This window comes from Lates calcarifer, linkage group LG5 (genome assembly GCF_001640805.2).
Source record: "Lates calcarifer isolate ASB-BC8 linkage group LG5, TLL_Latcal_v3, whole genome shotgun sequence".
Lineage (NCBI taxonomy): Eukaryota > Metazoa > Chordata > Actinopteri > Centropomidae > Lates > Lates calcarifer.
The window spans coordinates 27,310,798-27,335,957 of NC_066837.1; the positions used below are offsets into that span (position 1 = coordinate 27,310,798).

A 25,160-nucleotide genomic window follows, 5' to 3' on the forward strand; every position below is an offset into this window, starting at 1 on the left:
CACCAGTGAATTTAGTGATGTATAGCCATTGATAAATACTCTCTGGAAGCACAATGTTTTTCTGTCTGTAAACCACAACAAGGAAATCTTTCTTAATCCTGATACATTTTCTAAATGCAGTATTTTTAGGCCAGCAGTGAAGGGGCACTCTACCAATTTTACAAATGATTTATTTAAATTTGCTCACCATGAGGAGAACTTGTGTCTGTTAAATGCCTTTTGTAGCTCTGGAAGAACTTTCTTATGTCTGAAAAAAAAAAACCTAATGATGTCATAGTGATGTCATCAGAGTTTGGAGGCTACACATTAATTTATTTACAGAAAGTTTGTGTTACAAAGAGAGTGATCAGCTGATCTCTTAAGACATAGACTTGAATCATAATTTTGTCTTTTGCACATTATTTTTAAAAAGTGTTGAGCCTCACCTCTATCTCAGAGGACAACAGTAGATTACTCTGTTTTTTTTGTCTGTGGGATCATTTTTACTGGGTAAGGAAATTAGAAAAATAACCACAATAGCATCTCTGACTGCATCATTGTATTTTTTCACATCTCTCCTATTTCATTTAGAGGGGAAAAGTAAGAAGGAGAAGGGTGCACCCATCCAGAGGAGCACAGAGACTGGAATGGCAGTGGAGCTGACCAGGAACATGAGCCGTCAGCCCAGCAGAGAGTCCAACAATGGCAGCATGAACAGCTACAACTCTGAGGGAAAGTCAGTAAATCACACTTCCTCTGTTGTGACCATTTTCCATTAACCATCATAAATTCTCTGCATCTCCCTCCATGATCTTTTTTTTCTCTTCTAAAGGAGAATGCCAAATAAGTTTTTGTCTGTGTCTACTTTACACTTCCACCTGTTTTCAGGCTGCCCTTTTAATGTATTTGTTTTTCATTGATTTCAAACTGCAAATTTTACACTGCTAAAGCTACTGTAGCTTGAAATTAACTGCTGTCCCACCCAACTATGACATCCTTAATACTGTGGATGTGATAGTTGAGTTTGTATGCTGACATGTTCAGCATATCCAGGCAGAGACTTCCACTACTGCCTATATATGTCAGATGACTGACAGTAAACAGAGTATAATATAATGAGCACACTGTAAAAAAGAGAACTTCAACACAGTGAGGTGATAAAACACAAACGCTGTCTGAATCCTGTTAAGGTCTGGTTTCTGAGACAGATTATCTCACTTGGGCAGTTTTCCAGATGTTTTTCATACTGTAAATAATGACTGGCAGCAAATAGGTTCCCCTGAAGGCAGCAAATGAGCTCAAACTATGCTGACTGTGTACAGACACTACCAAGAGCAATGTAGGGGCGATGAACCACATATATAAGAATCTGTCCTTTATGTTAATTTTGGTGATATTGGTTATTTCATCATATTTAAAACTATATTTCTGTTTTTCTGTGTTAGTTTGATCTTCTCTGGAGTAAATGTGGGTGCTAGCAGTCAGTTCAGTGACTTCCTGGATGGTTTGGGACCAGCTCAGTTAGTGGGCAGGCAAACACTGGCTACTCCTGCCATAGGTAAGATACTGATTCTGGTGATACTGTTTTGTTCTTTTTTGTAACGTTGATCTTGTTTTTTCTGTTTTTTTTTTCTCTGCCTCATATATTATAATTTCAATTTACTTTTTATTTATTTATTTGCATAAATAAATACACATTTTCTCAATTATTTCAAGTGTGTGTGTCCAGGGTATGATTGTTATTAGGTAGTTAGTAGTAGTCATCATATCATATAGTATATTGTGTAATGATATTGCATCACATTATTTTCTTATCTTCATGTGTTTCCCAGGTGACATCCAGATTGGTATGATGGAGAAAAAGGGTCAGCTGGAGGTGGAAGTCATCAGAGCTCGAGGACTCGTACAAAAGCCAGGATCCAAATCTCTCCCTGGTAAGAGACCTGACCCACATTTAGATACTGAATAACTAACTAATCTAATCACTAACTAATAACTAATCCCTCCCTCCCTCTCAAGACATCAGTTCTTTTACATTATTATATGCATTGCAATCTGGTACATACACTCAGCTGAAGCTTACTCTGTGTTTTCTCTTCCCATAAAGATATAACCAGCTGTGAGATCTGATCTAGATTATATTGGCGAGGCACTGTGTTCCCAACTAATGGCTTTTTTATTGTTTTGTCTCTGCCTTCAGCTCCATATGTCAAGGTCTATCTGCTGAATAATGGAGCGTACGTAGCCAAAAAGAAAACCAAGATTGCACGGAAAACACTTGATCCATTGTACCAGCAAGCACTGCTATTTGAGGAAAGCCCACAGGGTAAAGTCTTACAGGTAAGCATGAGATATGTTCCTTCATCAGAAAGTTAAATGTTTTTTTCCAGATCCCATACCGATAAAATATGTCTAGAGCTGAGGGACTAGAGCTGTGTAATTTGACAGAAAATGGTTTTCCTTCAGGTGATTGTATGGGGAGACTACGGCCGTATGGACCATAAAAGCTTCATGGGAGTTGCACAAATCCTGTTGGAGGAACTGGACTTATCAAGCACAGTCATTGGTTGGTACAAGTTGTTCCCACCATCCTCCTTGGTGGATCCGACACTTGCCTCTCTGACGCGGCGAGCTTCCCAGTCATCACTTGACAGCTCCTCCGGACCCCCGGGGGTCCGATCCTAGTGGAACAAGAGCTCTGCAATGCTCGGCGAGTAACAAACTCATGACACTTAAAGTAGAGAGAGAGAAAAAAATATTTAGTGGAAATGTAGAGCAACAATCAGAAACAGTCACAACAAGAAAGCTTTGTTGAGATCTGACAATCACTCCTGTCGCGGTTAATTTTGTCTGTTGTAGGGAGCGCCACATTTCAGTGTTTCATATCCATTCAATGAAAAATGTTATAGTTTTTCTCTGTGTATGCTGAAGAAGCAGGGCTATCGACAGACAACAAGCAGTAGCTCTTGAGAGAATTAAAATTAAGCAGGGTGGTTTTTAACTGAATCAACAATAGCAAAGAAATGTATGTAAGCATCGGAATGTATGGACTCGAGACAGAGGTAATTCCCTCCACACCTGCAGGTGGCGCAGTCCTCTCTGCAGTGGCCTCCTCCAGAATCCCAACAGACTGCCGGCACGCCTGCCCCCCTCCCCCCCAGGCAGGGTGCTCCCAAGTGGGTATTCAGTCTGGAAGCACAGGGCCTTCTTCTGGTGCCTAGACCTTGGAGCCACATCACTGGTCCCACTCTCTGTCGGAAGATCCTTTTCAATATGTTTACCATGGCTGCTCTGAAGCCACACTGTTTTAGTGTGTTTGCTTTGTCGTTTATTTCTTTCCCTTTGTTACTACTGGCACAAAATGTTTTTACAGTGCGTAAAATGCTCATGATAATGTTGTCAGTCTGGTGTGTGCATGGAGAGAAAAAACAAAACACAAGAGATAAAAAAGATATAAAAACTATTAAATGTCTGCAAGTGTTATGCAGGGTGGTTGCTGGTGATGATGACACAGCTTAGATTTTTACACTTGACAGTGCAATTAGTGTGCAGAGTTGTTTTCCTTGTTCCACCACTGGCAAATGTCCAGGCCAGTCGTCTTTGTATAGATGTATATTAGGCCTCTCAGGAGGTTGACCAATATATAAAATTTCTGTCACTTTGAAATATCACAAGGGTACAACATCACTGTAAAAAAAAAAAATTAAAAGATAAATCTTTGTTCACCTACGTAAGAGCAAGATAGGACCGTCTAATTTTTCACATTTTTTGGGGGAGTGCATTCCTTCACCCCAGCACGTTTAAGGTTTTTATCTGACCCTTAGTTTACATTCTTTTGAAATTTAAACACAAGCACAAGAGCTTGATTTTTTTACAACAAAAAGTCTAACTTTTTGAAAAAAACATGTAGTTAAAAAAAGAAAAAAAGTAACGTTTCCCGTCACTGGTTCAGTTCATTTCTTTGTCTAGATATTAGGAAACACACAAACAAACAGAAGACAAGAATCGCTCACAGTTTCCCTTGTGCGTCTCTGTGAATGTCAAAGTAACCAATCAGACTGATCTGTCGGGACACCAATGCCACTGCTCATCCTCCGTTCAGCCCGCAGACTCCTCCCACCAGGAAAGAGGCAGGGCCAGCATGACTTTGGAACCTGTTCCAAGCTGCATGCACATTTTTGTAAAACAAAACAGATACAGAAAAAAAAAGATACAGAACTAGATACGTGTGTTAGTTCCACATACTGTAGGGCCGCTTGTATGTTGCATGCAGTTGTACAGTTTGCTCGTACTTGAATATTAAAGAGATAAAACCAAGAAACTGAAGCCATTCCCATTACGCAAAGACATTTGAACTCAACTGCAGTCTATTCCACGTCCCTCAGTCCGGTGCTGAATGTCTCTCAAACTGAATCCCATGATTACGTTGATGTCTTTCCTCGACTCTCTGGAAGATGTACTGTACTGTACAGTAGTACTGAGCAGACCTCACAGCCCCTTCTACTGTTATTTCACATCATAGTATACCTCTAAGGGGCTGAGATGAATAAATATGTACAAATCAGATCCGCTTATATGGAAATATGAATTATGTTTCAACATAATGATTTCAGATATGCTAACACATGACCTGTTAAATTATATAAAGAATAAATGCAGATGCACAGAGAGTTATACACTGTAAATACTCAACAGCCATTCACTGGGTTTTCATTGGGTTGAGTAATAATGTGAAGGGTCAAGTCATATAATGAGGAGCAATTAATACGTCATTAGGGACCATGCGGTGGGACAACACAAGGCGATGGACTTGGGTCACAAATGGCTGAGCTTAAATGCACAGCCGCAAAAAATACAGGTGTACACTGCTCTAAAAGTTGTTGCCTCAACACTTCTTTGTGCTTCAAACCCAATGTTTGAACCCCCAGCCATTTTCAGTCCCACTTCAGAAGAGTTTTCTTTTCATTGTCCGGTGAAGCTGGTTTTTCTTTCTTTCTTTCTTTTTTTTTTTTTTTTTGGTCAGTATTAACAGGAAAAAAAATGCTGATTGTTTACAACTTCTGTGTTCCACTGAAACAAAAAGAAAATTAGAAAAAAGTAAAGCATTCACTGCAACATTTCTTGTTTGTATAACAGATGTGGCTCAAATGATGTGTATGTTTTATATTTAAAAAAAGTTCATTTTTATTATTTACAAATAAAAAGAATGTGTGGAAGAAAACTGCTTCTCGTCTCACCTTCACTTCACTGTCTCCCTCAAGTATTGTTTTTTTTTTTTTTTTGTGCTTTCAGCCTGCAATAATGATGTGATGTCAAAAGGTCACAGTGAAAACCTTATTTCAAAATGGGATCTCTTGACATGTTTGTGGGAAAGCTAATATTTTCTTTAGTCCCACAAATGTCCTCCTCCTTTTCTTGTTTTTCTCAGCAGAGCAAACATCATGTTCAATTCTGAGGAGAGATTTAATCCAAGTCATATGCACATTACAAATGTTTTACTGTAAATCACTCATTGTAATCCATAGAAATAAATTAGTGCTTAATAGTACTGAATGAGCTCACCCCAAATTATATTTACCAGAAAACTAGAATTCATAACATTTGCCTGCAGCTTTTCTGAGTGGAGTTTGCATGTTCTCCCTGTGCCTGTGTGGGTTCTCTCCAGGTACTTCCTCCAACAGTCCAAAGACATGCAGGTTAACTGGTGACTCTAAATTGCCCGGGTGTGTTGGGGTGTACCTGATGATGGGGGTACACACTTTGTCACAATTTTGACATTTACTCATTTTACTTCCTTTAATGTACACATTTTGGGCCACTGTGTAAAGTAATATCTCATTTTACACATATGAATGTTTAGCCAAAGTCCCATGTCATACAGTCACATACTCTGATGTTGATAGTCCATTTGATCTTACACATTTAAAGTGATAAATCATGTTTACTTTGTACTGGATAATTATACCACTGTTAAGGAGGCTTTAAAGAGCTTTGCACTCCTACTCTCAGTCCTTTAATCATTTTTATCAATTAAAAGAGAGGCTGTGTTTCTAATGCTGGTACTGCCTTCAGTTTCATTTCTATGCTTGGACAAAAGCACATGGCAGCCATGTACTGCTAGAACATTACAACATATAACTCTCTGTATTTGGTGGTGCTACAGTGCATCTAACCAAAGAGGAAGTCGAACCAACGTGGCCTCGTGTGTGACCTCACATATGATACAGTGCAGCAGAGGGCTTGGGAGATTTATGTTCCACATCCTCTCGTTAAATAAGCAAAGGGCCCCCAAAACAACATCTGCAGGCAATCTTGGCGAACCCTCCCACCAGCCTTGCCATGCCAGCCGGGCCCCCAGTTCCCCCTTGTCACAACATCAGGGGGTCACGACCTCTGTGCACAAAGCGTGGATGTGGACCGTGGTGGAAAAGAGAACCGCAGATCATGCAAGTCAGAGGCCACGATAAAATTTCCATGCTGCTCTCAGGAAATGGATTAATCTATCTAATCAGGTCAAAGGTCACAAATTGATGGAAACAGAGACCATGAGTGGAAGTGGAATACAAACATTATGAAGTTAATTTTTAATATTATCCTCAAAGATGACCTCCTCAAAGGAAAAAAAAAAAAAATAAACAAACAAAAACTCAGGGAAAAAAAGGACATATAAGCTAAATTATGTCTCCTGACACAACTGTTTACTTTGAGACGTGTTCAACATGAGGCTGTACTTCTTCATTCAGATGTTTTAACTTGCTGAAGCTGCATAACATGGTGCATACAACTGAACTTGTTTCACCATGTGATAAGATTAGATGCTAACTGTACAGTTTTGAACTTGTAACTGCTGCTTCCTCAACAGGAACAAGCATAAAGTTGCACTTTTACATGTACAATTATTGTACAGTTTAGCAGCATTTTAAACAAAAAGGTTAGTTTGAAATACAATACCCACATTGATAAAATGCAAAAATCCTCACTTAAAATCTATATAAGAATATATTGCTACACGCTTTACGCCAGCGTCTCTATGTCTATATTGTCTTTGACCTCTATTTGCTGTCCTTCTACAGTAGCTTTAAAGTATCTTATTCCACACTTTTTGACAGTGAAAGCCTGACTTCACTAATTCTGGTCATAAATTGCATCATTACTGTTACTTTTAATCAGATGGAGAAGTGAAATCCAGCAATTACAGTAAATGCAGAGGAGTTCATACAGCCACAAAGGCAACTCGTTTACAGCTGCTGAGGCTCGACTGCTACAGAAATGAATGAATGACTATCAGAAACCTGGACAATGTTATGATCACATATATGAGCATATGCATAATCAGGTACATGTCATATCCTGAATATGACTAAATCCAGGGATATGAATGTGCTTGTAAACATGGAGGCTGTGTGATATTTACACAGTGAAATATTCATATTCAAGACTTTGTGTTTTTTATGACTGTCCTGCACATTTACTCCAAAATTTAGCCTGACTCACAACTTTTAACTCTCTACTTTAAAATAAACACCTGTGGGTTTGAACAGTATTAGCTTCAGGGCAGCATTAAAAGGTTGTAATGGCGTATCTGTAATGGCTGTTTGTTTCAATTATCTTTTATTTAATGACCAAAATGTATGTGTTGGAGCAGATACTGTAATCTTCCCACATGTAGTGAAGAAAAAGAACATAGTGTCATGTCCATGGTCAACTTTATTACAAACCGACACAACTACACTGTAGGACATTCTGTGACCTGGTAATATCACACTTTCGCCCAAACTTCAAGAATTCGATCTGAGGGCAAAAGTAAGGAATAGGTCTCAAAACCGGGGAGACTGTTTGGCGCTGCGGCGACCAGTAGATGGCGTAGTTTTGTTTAAAGACGGGAGGAGGTTGCGGGAAAGAGCGAGTCCTGCAGACTCACAGCTGTAGGTTAAATACAGTCTGAGAAAACACACTTCCTTGTTCTCGGATCCCCCTTTCACCCACACTCTCATTCAGCCTACACACCGGCCTGGCAGTCCGCTTCACCTTACTGTAAGAAATCAGCTATTTCTATCACACCTGCGGCCAGTCATTTGCTGTATCCGAGGGCAGCAGCCATTCAAGTTCATGATGAGTCGCTTACTTACTTAAAAGTGTGTACTTGAGTCCGAGAAGGGGAAGTCCACGCGGAGGCATAACTGATAACGTTTTTCTTAATACTTTCACTTCATGTTGTAATGACACAAAGTCAGCAGTTGTGTTCAGCTTCCAGTTTACCCCGAACATACAGAGCGATGTAGGTCTGATATCTCCATTAAACAACATTACCCCACCAGAGAGATGTCTCTGATGCCATGTGGTGTTCACTGACAGCAGGACAGCAGATGATAGACCAGCCTCGAAACAATGACAATGGAAATAAAACCCTAACAACGTTTTAAGAACACACAGTGTAAAAGTAGGCCTTTCTGAATTCAAAGTCATTTTGGTTACGCCATAATATTTTCTGCAGATGTTCAGTGAACCGTATTCAGTGGCTACTTTTTTCTGTGGAGTCCATGTTACCTGATTCTGAAAAAGCGTGGGGGTAATTTCGTACTTTGGTTCAGGAAATTAAGTTACACGTGGAGCGACAGTTGCTCATTTGCATCTCTGTTTCTGCTGCCTCTGGTGCGCCACCGCCGCTTACGAACGACTTCCAGAAGCTGGCTGCTTTAATTTACTGTAATTTTTTTAGTGGTGTGTGGCAGAGAGATAAAAATCAAACTGTTTACTGTGACGCGAGATCCAAGATAAAGTCACTCGGGCTAAGACCAGCACTGATGCGCGTCGTGGACGCGCAGCGTTGATGTTGAAGCAACAGGCGGTAAAAGCGCAGAGAGTGAGAGAGCCTGTGCTGAAAATTGAGACCAATCTTTCCCCGAGCTTCACGGGGACGCACGCTGTGTCCGCAACTTGTTGTTTTGTCAGATTGGATGGCACCACGCGCAGGAAAGGCGCGGTGGATACGTTTACGCGCGGCGGCAATTGTGTAAATGACAGAGGTTGATGCGAGAGGAAGGAGGGCGGTCAAAGTGTGACGGCAAAACACTGTGTCTTGCTCTGGCAACCGCGCGCCTGTTAGACTGCACGTGTACTGTTCTTGTTCGTCCAGGGCACGGCTGCCGGCAGGAGGACACGCATGCTTGAGAGGACCCCGGCGCACTTGATGCCCGCTTCGGTGATGCCATGCCCCGGAACCACAGCGGAGACGAAGGCGGCACCGGGCTCTGGATGAGGACGTCGCCGGGGCACCGTTCCGAAGGCTACGGCTTGAAAGATGTGGAGTCCGGACGAAGGATGATGAACAACGCGGGAGACGGTTTGCTGTCAGCTTCCGCCGCCGCCGCAGGTGCTGCCGGTTCCGAGAGCCTGAGGGGAAAGCAGGGAGCGCGGCTTAGCCTGCTGGGGAAGCCGCTCATATACAGCGCGCAGAGCGGCCGGAGAAACGTCAGATACCGGCGGCTCCAGAACTACCTGTACAACGTGCTGGAAAGACCGAGAGCCTGGGCGTTCATCTACCATGCGTTTGTGTGAGTTCATTTTCATAACTTACATGTTGGATAGTCTGTAGTGAATATCTGAAGTTGCACACCTGTTGATGCTGTTCCAGCCTCACTGCAGGAACACGATTCAGACACTGCATTTCCTAACAGCTCATACAATGACAATACCTGCTATTATGTTTCATGTGAGCAGACTTGCTTGAGTCTTCCATATTATCACACATCATTTTGTCACTTTTTGTACATGATGGCTGACATAGGCTACATGTGACACGTGATAAAACAGTGGGTGTCATAAATGCTCCACTCATCTTTAAAAATAAACCACAGCATGAGCAGAGCAGCTTCCACAGAAAATCCCTTCTCTCTCCCTTTGAATAAACCCACTGAAATCCATGTCCAGGTTTATGATACAAAGAGATACTATACTTTCTCTTGTTCTGTCAAAGGAGCTTGAATGAAAGGTTTAACAGACTCAGCTGAGGTTAGTTCAATTGCAGTATCAAACGCTGGTGTTTTTTCATCGACTCCTGAAGGCCCCAGTAAGTTTCACATCTGTAGGCTACTGTTAAAAACAGATCTCAGGGTCTGTTGGTTCCTGAAGGTCAAGAATTAGCACCATATTTAGCCTCCCAGTCTGGCCTCCATACCAGCTGCGTTTGATTTCCCGCGTGCAACTGTTGTTGTTGTGGCATCATGACTGTTTCTGAGAGGAAGGAAGTTGAGACACACGCTGACTGTAGAGCACCATCTTTTTTTGGTGTGTGGGTGGAGTGTGTGTGTGTGTCTGTGCACTAGCAGGAAGTGGTTGGAGAGAGCGCTGCTTGAGCTGTTGCACTTAATCCAAGCAGCTCTTGAAACTGATCGCTTTTATTTTTAAAGCATCCTTGGAGTGGCAGTATCAAATTGTGCACAGGACAGAACACTGCAGGATCCCAGTTCTGTTCATGTGCCTATGTACTATGTGTGCTAGGGTCAGTGACCGTGTGTGTACAGGTGAATTCTGACTGAAGGTCTCATCTGAAAGTAGCACTGCAAAATTCATTGCAAAATAGAAATAGGAAGCTAGAAGCTTGGTGTCTTGCTGCATTTATGTTGATGGTAGAGATAGAGACAGGAAGTATTGTTAATAACTTGTAAGTCTTCAACACAGTTACACATTTATCTATATATATATATCTATATCTATATCTGGGCTTTCAGAACAATCAGCTTTTCCCAGCCCTAATGAGTTGGATGTTGACGCAAAAGCTATGTACAAGCCAGAAACATGAAGTTACAGAAACTCCAATATGATGTAAATGTTGCATTAGGGACAGTGGCAGTTCCACTTACGCTACTTTACCAGAAGCAAAGGGATTAACACAATAACAAACTGAGAACATGCAGCGTTGTGCTGTTTACTCTCTCTAACATTTTGTTGTCAGGATTGTGAACGGGTAATGAACAGGGGAAAAACTGTCCAATAGCTAACTCGCTAACAGTCCGTGTAGTCAGTTAGATAACACTAACTAGCAAGTCTGTTAGCTCAGTTGCTAACAGGACAAGTTTATTCAGTTCATTTAAAAGATGTGTTTGAACCTTCCGAATCTTGTTTCACAGCTGTCTAATAGTCATGTCTCTCTTGTGGAGCAGTTTATACTCCAACAGAGGAGGGTTACATAAATGTGGATGGTACTACACAGCTAATAAGCTACGATAGTTTCTTTCATTCTGGGCCATCCTCACTGTTTGCTACGCTACGTTGCTATGCGAACGCAACTGGACTGGTCCAGCCTGGTCAGATGCGTGCAGGAACTGAAGAAGCCTCTTGGATGAGAGGTGAAACGTCTTCCTAGACTATAACTAGTCCAGTTGCGTTCGATTTAAATTTCTTTGAGATAACTATGACCTGGATGAATGAGAATATTCACAGGCATGGATGAATTAACATAGTCCCCGCTCCTGAATCCACTGATTACAGTGATTTAAACTGATTTTGCCCAGTATTTTGTTGTTTTAAATGCTGGACAGTGTGGATCTGACCAGGCCTTAACTCCCAAACAAATCCTGCCAATCAGGTTCATTTGTACACAACCTTAAGTGCAATTCTTTGAGCTAGAGGAGCTGGTATTTATAGCCAATCAGGGTCCTGGAGGAGTGTGTTTTACATCCAAGATTTCCATCTGATAAACTGTATCTGTATCTAAACTACAGCAGTTTCTCATCTAGAGCTATAGTAGTTCAGTTGTAAATAAGATTACAATACCTTTGAAATATCTCTTTATACAAGAACACAATTTATAGTCTCTCCTATCTATCTATAGTAATGTAATCATCACATTTATTGTAGTGTGAAAGAGTTTAAAGTCATCAGTTGTTCTTTATGAGGAATGTCCAGGCTCTGTGAGGTCAAAGAGGTATTGTAATGATGTCAGTAACCATCATGGGGGCCATTCCACTCAGTGATGACCTACCATATCTTTTTTTGACTGGGGCTATGGTTTAAGGAAAGACACCATTGGAATTCCATTGGTCTACACTATTGCTAAAAGGTAGACTCCAAATGCTAATTTACATATATTATGAAAGTGTTGACTCACACACACCCACAAGGATCCTAGAACTCAGACTGTCTTCACATGAGCGCTCATGAACGTCAGTAACGCACGGTCGGGTGGCTGAGAAGTTGGTGAATGATTTTCTTTCATCCTGGTGGCAGTGAGCTTGAACTGGAGAAATGCAGAGACTGAACTCTCTCAGCCCTCTGTACTGTGAATAATGTCGCTATGATGGTCAGTGGCCCTGAAAGTTGCACTGGTTTGCTGATATGACAATTGTTGCAGTCGAGAGCCTCGCTGTCACATTTTTAATCTACAAAATTAGATAATATCCCTGTCCAGCTAATAGCAAAGCTAGATCTGCTTCATATTTACTGGCATTAAAAATATCAGAATTGCTATTTCAGGGGAAGTTTAACAAGCAACAAAGTGAAATGAACTGAACCTCAGAGAGGTGACTGTACCTAACATCCTAACATGGCCAGCACTGGCCCTTTAAAGGCTCAGAGTGAGATTTGGGCCTCGCATCACATATTAATTTGTGCACAAACCTATTATATAGAAAGCCTTGTGTGTTGGGGGGTGGGGGGGGCAGGAAGGGGAAGTGTCCTCAGACGGTTGTCTTGTTTACAACAGGCTGCCCCAGTACCCACATTACTGCAGATGAAACATTGACTTCAGTCTCCAAATAACTGACTGATACCCAACACCAGAGTTTCCCTGAGGCAAATCGAAAATTTACATCATCTCAGTTAAGAAGGAATGGGATGTTCTTCTCTCCTGCTGTGCTGCTCTGGCATGTAAACTGGGAGGAAAGAAAAAAACTCAAATAGTATCTTAAAATGGTTTGTAATTTTTATTGTGTTATGCATGATCATTGTAATCATGAGTGGTAGGCTGACAATTAAGATAAACTAAATGCAGTGCAATCAAGAGTAGTACAGTAGTTCAGTGATTTTTGAAAATGAAAAACTTTATTATTGAAAATGTTATGTAAGCAATGGCTTATTGTTACACAGCCAAGATTTTAAGCATATCACCTTGTCTGCTGCCTTACCAACTGTTTTTCTACCTTTACATTCCTTGAGCACATAAGAGCTAAGATGATGATGCTTGATGTTGATGATGTTTGCTCTCCAGGAGCCACCTGCAAAACACTCCTATACCTTTTATCACCATGGTGCAGAGGAACAATGGTGGATGTCATTGCAGGAGAAGAAGAAATACAGTGGCTGAAAGAGCTCAATGTACTGCGGCTTTAGAAAACATGCAAATAGACAAAAACCAAGCAAGCTAAGACTACATGGTAATCAGTCTGGCATACTGTGCCGCACATACACAAAGCTAAAAAGACAAAAGCACTGTAAATACACACAACCAAATACAGAAAGGTGCTGCACTGACAGGGGACACAAAGAAGTGATGAACCTAATGTATGATGTGATCACAATGACTTAGATTTCCACCACCCCTGACAAGTCACAAAAGGAACAAATGCATCCCAGGTTCATCACTTCTTTTGTCTGTTGGAAACTCCTCTTGTCATCTATGCTACTTGCAGTGCGCTTATCTATTTGGTCATGTTTTATTTGCAGTGTGTTTTTGTATTTGGTTGTGTTGAGTGTATTTGCAGCCTGGCTGTCTGTGGAGTTGCATTGTGTGTATTTGCAGTGTGTTTGTCTTGACATTTCTAACATATAGCCCCTTTAAAGCACTGATAGGATTAAAATTAGGGAGGTCAGAGTTATGTTGAGGGTTGATGCAGTTGCATTTGGCAATAATTTTTTTTATTTGCAATGATATTAACTGTTACTACGCTTTAAAGCTGCATGTGAGAATTATCACCCACTCTGCAGTTAGCCTCAACACACAGCATTTTAGGGTCTTTCAGCTCAGCCCATTGTTCATGGTTTGCAACTTCATCATCATTTTCAGTCATAGCAGGCTGCTGTTTTCAGTAGAAAAAAACTCTGATATACACAGTGTAACCTACAGTACACACCTAGCACCAAGCAACAGGCAGACTTTTAGCTGCTATTCACCAGCTATTTAGCTAAATAGCTGGTGAACATAGTCGAATTTTTAGCAGCTAAAGAGCCAGATAGTTTCCTCAGGAGTTAATGAAGACCAAAACAAAGCAAGGAAAAAATTTGTTGGGTAGAAGGAAACATGACTGCAAATGAATGTTGGATGTGTAAATAATCAACTGATGGCTAACACTATTGCCAACTTCATCAGCATATCAACATTATATGGTAATAATATATCAGTGTTCATTCATGTCTACCAGAAATTATGTTTATAGTCAACTAAAATACAAGTTCATATACTTTTTGTAGGAAACATAACTGTAACATAATGAAGTTATGGTGTTAATTTAAGTATTTTTTAAAGGCGCAAATATATTGATCCTGATCATATCAGCAAAATATTTGATCTTGCAGTAAATTATCCACTGGCATGACTACAGCATTATAAACTTTTTATGGTCATGTTAAGGAACTCAGCACATGGTTAAGCTTAGGAAAAGATCATGGTCTGCTTTAATGTAGAAGTTGACAGTGACATGTTCATTTCCATTTAACCAAACAACAGTCTTTCCCTAATCTTTACCAAAGTGCTTTTGTTGCAGAAGGATGCAAACCCCAGTCTCTGGTGTGCCAGTCCTGCCCCAGTCACCTGCTGGTGATGAACGAGCGACTTAACTCATTCAAAAAATTGTTGCCTGTGTACGTAATCCAGCCGGCTATTACATTTCCCATAAAATGTATTAGCTGTTGCAGTTTAGTTGTGTTTAAAAGTAATCTGTAGGAGGCAAGTAGCAAAAAAACTGCAGTCTAAACATAGACCAGTATATGTATGGAGTAAATGTATTCTGAAATATTTTCTCTATGTATTATACATAAAGTAAATTACAGTGTAATCCATGCAGCATGTCAGCAGATATTTTGGCCATACTTACTGGTTTACTTCTTTTGATCCAGCTCTGGTACATACATATTAACATGACTTTAAATAACATGACATCCTGAAGTGTTATTTATGTGTGTTATATCTTTTCGTGTCATTGTTTAGGTATCTACTATAAAAACAGTGGTATATGCCAGGATACATTATTCTATTTGCGTCAGAATAATCTCCACATAAAATCCTCTCTTCATAACTTTATTAACAACATCATCCTTTTTTATTAACTTTGTCTAACAAAATGAGTTTTTGCTGCCACGGTAAAAATTCCTCATGTGGTGAAAAAGCTATATTGTGTCATTTCTTGCTCTTATGTTTGTGTGTGTGTGTGTGTGTGTCTGTGTGTGAGTAAGTACGCACATGGTCCCTCATGAAGATCAGTGTATCTGATATTAATTTGGCCAAGCTGTTCTGCTTGAACAGCTGTAACACTGTTTAGATAACTCACAGAAGTTCAATTTCATCATCCACTGCTTTTAGGAGGCATTAAAAAAAATGCTCTTTTCCTTATCTGCCTCGTTTGAGCCGACACATTAGGAACAGTTCAGAGGAGCAAATACGCTTATGAGCCTGCCCTCGCAGCATCCAGTTATCCTCTGTTTGACATGCCCACACAGCACATCCTCATTGGCTTTGATGCTTAAAGTGATATTTCACCTTCAACTGTGTCCCACTTTCTAACACACACGCCTCCAGGTGAAAGTTACTTCTTGAAAATTGCAACATGAAGAGGTGACAGCATCAGGGTCAGTATTTGACCTTGTAGCTGTTATATTGAGGTAGCTTACTAAAGGCAAATGTCTTGCTCACATGTATCCTGGAACTCCTCTGCTGTTCTGTTTCCCTGCAAACTGTACTGTACTGGCTGCTGCATACATGTATATTTTTACCCGTTCCCTATGTGTGACAGTAGCAACACTGAGCCAGTCTTTGTGCTGAGTTGAGTTGCCCCTGGGGTCCCAGCCTGCGCTCCTTCCTGCTCGCGCACACACACATACACAGTACTGCCATTCATCTCACCTCTGGATTAACAAGCTCTTATCCTTGCAAGTATGTTCAGGGGAGGGAAAGTGTGGGTGTGGGGGGGGTGGTGGGGGTGGGGGTGTGTGTGGGGGTTGGGGGTTGGGGTGTTCCTCCACCTCAGGTTTCTGAGCTTGCATCCTGAGCGATCGGGGGGCATGGAGAAGTGACATGAACTCTCTGCTCTCACTTGTTAAACATCTATCAGTTGGTTTATTGTTTGGAATATTTGGATTTATAGGCTGCAGTAAATGATGCTGACTCATCCTGAAAGCTGTGTATGATGGGCGTTATTGGGTATTTGAAGCCAACAGACACAATAAAATGTTTAGTAGACATCTGAATGCCTAGTCAGATGCTGCTCTAAATCCCAGTGTTATGATGTATTATATTTTGAGCTATTGCTTATAGTCCAGCCATTGAGATCCTGTCACACAGAAATATCTGGTAGTCTTGTAAAACCCCACTTCATGATCTATTTGAGAGGTTTTTGCCTTCTGGTGTGGAGTATGTCTGTGCACTGTTGTAGATTCAGCTGACTATAGATGCATTCATATCCATGCATTTTCCCAGTAGATCTAGTGTAGCCTGTATGTTCTTAACCTGTGTGACACATGAGAGCATTTTGCGTCAGCACACAGCCTGGCCCACTGTCACCTTCTGAGTGTGTGACTCAATGGAAAGAAGCTTCTTATAAACAGTTAGAGCAAAGCGCTGTAAACAGTGCTGACCTGTTTGAGTGGCAAAGAGGAACTGGCTGGTTTGATCAGCACGGTGACAGAGCAGAGGTGTGATGTCTGTGTCCAGATGGTGGTTGCCTGACACTGTGTGAGTGCAAGAGTGAGGAGCAGAAGCTGTGTCAAGATGGTTTCTGGCATTGCATACACATTCATGGTGTGAATTTGTGACAGCTTGATGAGGAGAAGTGAAAGTCTGAATCAGACATAGAGGGATAGCTAAGGTGTATTTGACGTGACTGGTTTCTATGACAGTTTAATTGTGGTTATATGATACCTAATAATGTCATTATGTGTTTGGGCACCATTTTTCAAAGCGTACTACAACAAGTTCCTGCTTGCAGGTGTTTTATTTGCAGAAACAACTAATGGTTGAATGCAGTTACAGACATTCACTGCATGGAAACCTCTTCCTATTCATGGGTTCAAGGATACTTGCACATCCAAAAGCTTAGGGTCAGCTGCCAGACAGCAACTATACACAATAACCTAACTGTGACAAAGAACATAAAGGCAACTAAATGTTTGCCGTGACAGATGATCTGTCTCAGACTCTTCAACATGATCTTCACAGTGCACTGAACTGAAGTCAGTGATTTGCAACAAAAATACATGGTATGAGGGATGGCCTGATAGCTGTCAGTAAAGCCCAAAGCCAACAATGAATGACTTCTATACCTTTTGAATGGCTCCTAACCTCAAACCCTTTCTACTTTCTACTAACAATGTAAGTCTCAAAATATGAATAGAGAATATGAAATGTCACAAATCTATATTTTAATTAGAAAAAAAGGCTCTGTGATTTCTTTAAACAGGTAGGCACTGTAGTTCATAGCAAATTGTTGCAAATTGAAATTGTTGAATAGCGTTGTTCTGCACACATGGACAGTTTGTTGTAATATCTCTATATCATTTAATATATCATTAACACTTATTGGAGCTTTTATTGCACTTAACATAACGAGATGTCAATCCGCCTCCTCTTCTCTGCTCTGTGTGTGTGTGTGTGTGTAAGGGCTAGACACACACAGATGAAATGGGGTGAGGAGAGAAACGCGACCATATATGACAGTACAATGTAGTATAGACTCTCACGCTGGGCTGAAATGAAACAAGTGCACATAAATTAGGTAATTAACATGAAACATTTTTTTTTCTTTTCTTCTTTTTTAATGTTTTAATTTTTTTTTCTTTGTATTCTTTGGGTTGCCCCACACAACAATATTAGGAGAAACACTGGTTTTTGGAAAGCAGTGAGAGGACAGCTTGACTACACAGACTATACTCATTAGTCATGGTTTGTTCTGGACTTTTGTTGGGATTTGTTGACAATATGATAAAATGTGGAATGTCTCCAGTCATAGTGAGTGGTCACACACGTCTTGTATATGACACATTTTCTTAGAGTCCCATCACTTCAGAATGGGTGACTCACTAGCTCATATCCAGTCAGATAGCAGAGAACAGTGTCCATAAGCCTTTCACTCAGTATTTCTATTAACTGTGCAAATACTGAGAATTGACAGCAGGGCAAATGTTCTTATTTTTATTCATTACTTATGTGGAACCAATCACATGTATTGTATCTCAGTATGTATATGTAAATCACTGTGCCTGTTTGATACCAGTCAGAGGACAATAACAGCTGATGGGGATCGCCTGCTGTGGATATCATGTTTCAGTCCTGTGTTTACTCAGAGGGAGTTCCCCTTGCTCTGTTTTCAGAGATGAGCTTACTGGAAACACAAAGACAAGGCCTTAGTACAGAGCATGTATGTACACACGCACTGAGGGTATTCTGCTTTAGTTCAAGAAATTTACCTAAACAGCACCTGTTTGCCTTGTTTGAAAGGCTGCCTTGCTTCAACAGCTCCCACAGCAAACAGGCAAGGACTTAAATCTCTTGTATCAAAATGAGGCTCATTTTCAGTGTTTTTTTTCCCTTTTCATCTGATTGAATTGCCCAGAAAGTTACCACAGACTATAACATTTGCCCCTGACCAACCAATAGTCATCACTAGTGATTGGTTTTCCACCAGTGAACGCTGTCAGATCCAGCTTCCAACCCAGACAGGAACTCCTGTTTTCGGCTGAGAAATGCATGGTGGCTGGGATCGTGGGCGAGGGTTTTTCCACCTGGTTGCCCCCTTGAGTCTCACTTTCTGATGAGACAGTTTTATGGCTGATTGTCCCAACCAGTCATTTCACAGGTTACGGTCTGTGTAGCAAAGTACTGTGACTGAGTCACCTTCAATGTGAGAAAGACACCTTTTTCTCATCTGCTTGTACCTTCTCTCCTTATTGCCTCTCCTGCTCTCACCCCTTCATATTTACTGCAATACCTACAGTGATTCATGTTATTTTCGTAGCCACTGTAGCCACATTACTTTGGAATGACCTATACCATCAGTTGTGAGTGGAGTACAAGTGTTGAATGTACATCTCTCAGAGTCTTCATTGGCTCTTCCACTTATCCTCCCATCATCTCTATCCCCTGTGGCCTGCACAGATACTGCTGCTTGGTTGCATTTCTGTCATTGTGCCTGTGTTAGCACTGTGTGTCAGGCTGGTTTGTAGCAAGCAGGAGAGAAGAACGAAGACTATGACCTCTTATAGCTTTGCCCTCTCTTTTTAGCCCGATTTTATTGTTGTTTTAGTCATTCCTGATCTCTCAGCGTTAAACACAAATGTGTTGGCAGATGCTTGCCTTGAGGGGAGCAATACGGAGGAGTCAGGCTGCTTGACTAATTTGGAGATCTGAGTCTAATAGTTCATCTTATATAGAGTGTTTTGCAGGCAGACTGGGGCCTAATAAGTAGGTTTATCTGCCGACTGCTGATGTGCTCCAGAGCAAGCCTCACCACACACACAGCCAGCCTCCTCATATGTTTTTATGTAAGGCAACACCAGCAACCCCTCAAAGCGTCTGAAAGTGAAAAGGACAATTTTGAGTGCTTGCCTGTTGCCATAGCAACTGATGCTTCCTTCTTGAGCCTGCATAAGACTGTATAAAAGACGTCTTGGGTGGGTTTCAATAAGCAAACGAAAATAAATCAGAGTGAGTGCTCCCGCTTGCATGTGCATTTCTGTCACCTGCTGATGCTGTGGCCCCTACTGGCCAAGCTGTCACTGCTGTGCCACCATGGCCAGCAGTTAGTCATGGCTGATATAAGCCATGCCCTAGCCACTGCTACCATGCTATATTTAGGCATGCAGTGACTAGTTGAGGGTTCATGGGTCTGTGGGTCTGTTCCCTGTGGGAATAAACAGCTAACCCCACACACCCACACTTCTTTAATCAAATATTTAATATACCTTTTACAATGCATTTTTTCTGGATTTCAACCTGGGAATTTCCCTTATTTTCCCTATAAAGTTTAATTTGCACAGAATAGAAATTAATAAAACACATATATCACTCTATTTTGTTAAGGACTATATGACTTTTGGTGATACTCCAGCCAGCATCCACAAGATCTACAGTATCAAAATGCCTCAGGAAAGACCCTCTTGGCCTCATTCTAGTGTGATGTAGGCTACACACTACAGTAGTCATAATGTGAGTGAGGGTGGGGAGGTGTGGGTGGTGCAAGGACAAAGGATTTACCACCATCTACATTCACAGCCAGGGTGAGCATACATGGTGAAGATATGTCCTAGGAGGTCCAGCACATCAGGGAGATGCAGCACCAGGCCATACCATAGGCACATTGCTTGGCACGAGCCCGATAATGCTGCAGTGTAGTGGGTGACAGGCCAGAGGCCCTATGACCTCACTGTCCTACCCACGGGGGCAGCACTGCAGCTGGGTAGCCAGCCTGTCTCTCAACTCACCCCCCACAGTGTGTAATGTGCCTCCACAGTGGAAAGAAGGGAAAGAGAGAATGGTAGAGGAATAACAGACAGACAGACAGACAGACGGACAGACAGACAGACCGACCGACCGACCGACTGAGAAATGACAATGTGAGTGAAAACAGAGCGACGGGGGAAAGAGAGACAGTTTCAACTTTCAGTTTCATCTGTAACTGTTGCATATAAATGAAAATACTCTTGTGCCCATCAGAAATGACTTCTACTACTGTATGACAACTAAATTTCCTTTTGTATGTGTGATCATGTGGGCTTATATACTAGTGCAGTAAATTCAGACATATAGAAAACATGTGATATCAACCCTACTCCCCCTGCATCATGGTTGCTCTGGGCAACCATTACTCCATGTAGCAGTGAGCCCATACACAGCTCCTCTGTTTGAGCACATAAAAAGCTCAGTGTGGAAAACTCTGTGAAGGGCAGCCTCACTCAAGGTAGATTTTTCTCCACCAAAATGAATGGCCAGTCCAGAAGCAACACAGAAGAGAGAGAAAGATGGTGGAGAGATTACAGAGTACTTGGGTTTTGAGCTATCTTCATATATACCTCTATGTACGTAGGAAAGGATTGATTGCCATTTTATCACTAAAATCTGGATTCCAGTCTTGAAACCAAGTGCAGAAATTAGCTAAATGTCTTCAAAAGTATAATAATTCATCAGAAAAAAGTGACTTTATGAGATTTCCACTGTTGTTTCTGCCATAACCTAGTTTCTCTTAAGTTCTGTTTTATGGCTACAAGTCACAAGTGTCAGGAGTCAACTCTTTTCTGTCTGAAGTCTGAGTCTGAATTCTGTGAGAGGAGCCATATTTTTTTGATTTTTGATAATTTTTTTTGTCAACCTCAATTTTTTCCCATAGTTATGACCCCCCCTCAGGCAAACTGAACTAGTGAGAGTCCCCAGAACTGTTCCAGGCTCTCACCCAGCCACAGCCCAGCCAATATAATCTCTTATTTGTCCTCACAAAATTAGACAACATGTACCGGAAAAGTCAGCTGGGTTAGAGGACTGAGGTTAAAGTGCTGAGGTATGAATGAACGCTACGGTGGTTTTAACCATTACATTGCTCTGTTAGCATTTTCTTGTAGCTGACTTGTCAGAACACATTAGTGGTAAGTTTGCTCTCGAGGTCACCTCAGGCAAGTCCTCTGTCATGTAGATAGAGAGAGTGTTTTTGTGTCTCTCTGTGTCTGTGTCTGTGTGTGTGTGTGTGTGTGTGTGTGTGTGTGTGTGTGTGTGTGTGTGTGCGTGTGTGAGAAGGGGGTTAGGGGCTGAAGGAGGAGGAGATCACACATGCTGCTGACGTAAAGAGGTCTTTATGTGCCTCCACTTTCTGAACAGTTTTTTATGGGCCTCTGGCAGTGTGTGTGTGTGTGTGTGTGTGTGTGTGTGTGTGTATGCTGCATTTTTTTTCCTTCAGGAGTGATATGTCAGCTCTTACAGCTGCAGCAATTCTGCCTTTCATAATGCTGTTGCATGTACAGTATATGTGAAATGTGATGAATAGCACGTACATATGATGCACGGATCTTGTGTAAAACTAATCACATACACAAACATCACATGGTGGGTCAGATACCAGTTAGGTCAATATATGTACGCTATGGAGGAGCTCTGGCAATAGGAGTTTCTATCACAATATGAGTCAAATAAAAGAGCTTAATAATGGCCAAAATCATCTGTGGCCAAATTGCAGGTGCAGCAGGCAATATTTAATATGTCATGGAGAAGATGGACCCCAGAGTAATGATGATCATTATTTCATCACAGGCAAATTCGCAGTGACAAAAAGGAGCATTAATAATGTGGCACAATAATGTGGATTTAAACATCGTCTATAGAAAACAGTTTTAATCATGGTTTTACATAGCTTAGACCAATCAATGCATAACGATTGAACTTTAAACAAAAGAACTTTAATGAACAATAAGAAAACAGATGTTCATATGTATCAACACGAGATGTAGTAGTCATGCAAACACAAAACTCATACAGTCTGCTGTTAAAGAAATAACCAGGAGTGTGCAAATGAATTGTAAGTTCAGCCTCAAACTGCTGTTTGCCTCAAACTGCGGTGGGGGGGTTGTTATTTGATAATGACAGTGGAGATAGACGGGAGATGCAGGGGGAGAGAGCAGGAGAATGACATGCAGAAAATGGTCCGGCTCGCTGGGAGTCACACCGGGGTACGTGCTCATCGTGGCACGTGCCCTGGTGTGGCCATCTGGCCATCAGGTTATCAGGTTGCCCCCAGTTGTAGTGCAAATTTAAGTCTGACTTGAGAAACTCTCCAATTTTAAGTCTACAACTCTGTTGTTTAATAAGGGAAATGAAAATGGCCTTTTGACCGAACTCCTTGAAACTTCTCTAATCGTTTGCACATTTACTATATGATCTATGTATCACCAAGACAGATTATTCCATGTTTACAGTACCTGACCTCATGAGTAAAATGATACTTGTTACTCTCACTTCTCCATCCAAACTGAAGGGTGGCCTCTCTGTTAAACTGCACTGTGTTTACTCTGGCCGGGTTCCTTTCCTCTTTATGAGCTCTAACAGGAGCTGTAGACAAGGAGATATAATCACACCACTAGCTAAAACTAGTGTGTGTGTGTGTGTCTGTGTCTGTGTGTGTGTGTGTGTGTCTGTGTCTGTGTCTGTGTGTGTATTAGTATTATGGATAGTTGTTGCTTTGGAGGGTATGAGTGTATGAGTGTGTGTATGTGACAGAGAAAGAGCAATAGGAGCGATGGTAATCTCTCAGAGTGTGTAGTGTGTTCATGACCAGCCTAGTGTGTCATTTTCAATCAGTGTCTCATAGACTGTAAGGGAGGATGAGGCCACAGGGGTTCAACATTAGTATTTTTACATACAGTACAATATCCCAACTGTACTGCACTTAATGTTCTGAAACCCAGGGTCAAATCATGTCCACTCAAAATCAAGTGTAACCAGTGTCAACTGTGTTACACACTGAGTGAGAAACCCCGTATCCTGCCCCAAAGTCATGAGGAATCCCAGACAGCAGCTTGAATGTCAGTTATCATCCCAACATAAGTCTGTTAAATTGACTCTGAGCTGCTGCCCATCGCATTCATCTGCCAAGTCATGTCTTGCTTGTCGCTCGACCAATCAACTCATAAATGTTTGTCTTTACAAAATAAGCTTGACCCCACAGCGTGCCAGCTCGTGTGTTGGGGATGGGAATGGGGGTGGGGGTGAAAAGGAGGGAGGGGAGGGGCTGGATTTTGGGAATCAAGCTGAGCAGGAGTACACAACAGCTGCTTGTTGGAATAACAGAGTGGCTGAAATGACTGCACCACATGGGTCATATTACCCACCCAGGCTTTTAATAGGCTAGCTTGACTGCAGAGAGAAAAGACTAGTATGGAGTACAGTAGCCCTGATCACATATCATAGATGAAAGCGTTTTGAAAGGTATGTTGACAGAGGAGTATATCGCCTTAGTGTGTTCCTTGTAGAGACGTATTGGAAGCTGATCAGCTTTCATTGAAGCACTTTTCCAGTCATGTTATCCCCAAAATGTTTTTTTTCTGAGTTATCTGGGAGTGTGTGCAGTACTTTTATGTGTATTGATAGTTCATTGATGAAATCCTCCGGGTTTCACCTCTGTTGGAATCTCCATCAGACTGGCTTGTCACAACGATTAAGTCATGCTCCTGCTCCACTGGAACTCAATTCTACATATGGCTACTGAGGTTTTTGGAAAAATATTTGTCAAAGTAATTTATATTTTAGCCTGGCTGCTGTGGTGAGGATTGTGAAGTAGAATTATTGCTCTTGGCAGTTTGCAGGGAGATGGAAAACCAACGGTTGTTATTGGTTTTATAGGAGAATTAAATATATTTTAATGAGAGATTTTATTCATAACTTATATTTAGATCTAATCCTCAAACTATGAGTTCTGCATATTTGTTCTCCGCAGCTCCCATGTGCTCTCGGTGGCTCGCAGTGCTCTGTGAGGCTTTTATCCGTTTTCTCCTTTGCGGAAAATTGAAATTAAAGAAGCAGCCAGTTGTTAAACACACACTCAGCCCTAACCAATTTCCTGTCGTGATTAAGGAGTAGTGTACTTTGTAAATGCCCCAAAGCCACTGGTATGACAACAGTTAAGTAAGTCTTTTCTATATAATCTCTTTAAATTGTTGAAGTAAATCATACGTTAATGTAAGAGAGCTGCAAGTCTGCATACAATATATCTCTATGCTCTGAATCTTATCTTACTCCTCTACCTTTACCACCTGTGCACTGTTGTTATGTCCCTGATGTGTGTGCTCAATTTGACGAATGCATTACCACCTGTGACAGCCAAGTGGCAAACAAATTCCTTCTCCTCTTATTTGGAGGACCGGTAGATGGGATGTGCAAACTGAAGTGGTGAAATAAACTGCAGTGAATTCCAGGAGGATACACTACCACACATAACAGTCTTATATCAGTATAGTCTATCAACTGAGAAATATAACAGAGTGTAGCTATTACAGAAAAC

The 25,160-nt window shown here is 41.3% G+C and overlaps 2 protein-coding genes across 12 annotated transcripts in view; both read left to right on the forward strand.

Moving 5' to 3' along the window:
* rims1b (regulating synaptic membrane exocytosis 1b) overlaps nt 1–5,200 on the forward strand; it is a 70,936-nt gene extending 65,736 nt beyond the window's left edge. For all 4 annotated transcript variants that reach the window (XM_051070883.1, XM_051070880.1, XM_051070881.1 and 1 more), the window contains 5 exons: nt 571–715; nt 1,425–1,537; nt 1,812–1,913; nt 2,180–2,319; nt 2,446–5,200. In XM_051070883.1, the coding sequence (XP_050926840.1) occupies nt 571–715; nt 1,425–1,537; nt 1,812–1,913; nt 2,180–2,319; nt 2,446–2,664 (719 nt within the window). In that variant the 3' untranslated portion in view covers nt 2,665–5,200. The remainder of the gene's footprint in view (nt 1–570; nt 716–1,424; nt 1,538–1,811; nt 1,914–2,179; nt 2,320–2,445) is intronic.
* A 2,610-nt stretch (nt 5,201–7,810) lies between these two features.
* The window catches only part of kcnq5b (potassium voltage-gated channel, KQT-like subfamily, member 5b), a 136,504-nt gene continuing 119,154 nt past the window's right edge, over nt 7,811–25,160 (forward strand). For 3 of the 8 annotated variants that reach the window (XM_051070887.1, XM_018678441.2, XM_018678440.2), the window contains exon 1: nt 8,053–9,533. In XM_051070887.1, coding sequence (XP_050926844.1) covers nt 9,190–9,533 — 344 coding nt within the window. In that variant the 5' untranslated portion in view covers nt 8,053–9,189. Of the gene's footprint in view, nt 8,014–8,050; nt 9,534–25,160 lie in introns of those variants that run through there. The other 5 variants (XR_007813299.1, XM_051070886.1, XM_018678438.2 and 2 more) reach the window with 4 other exon arrangements.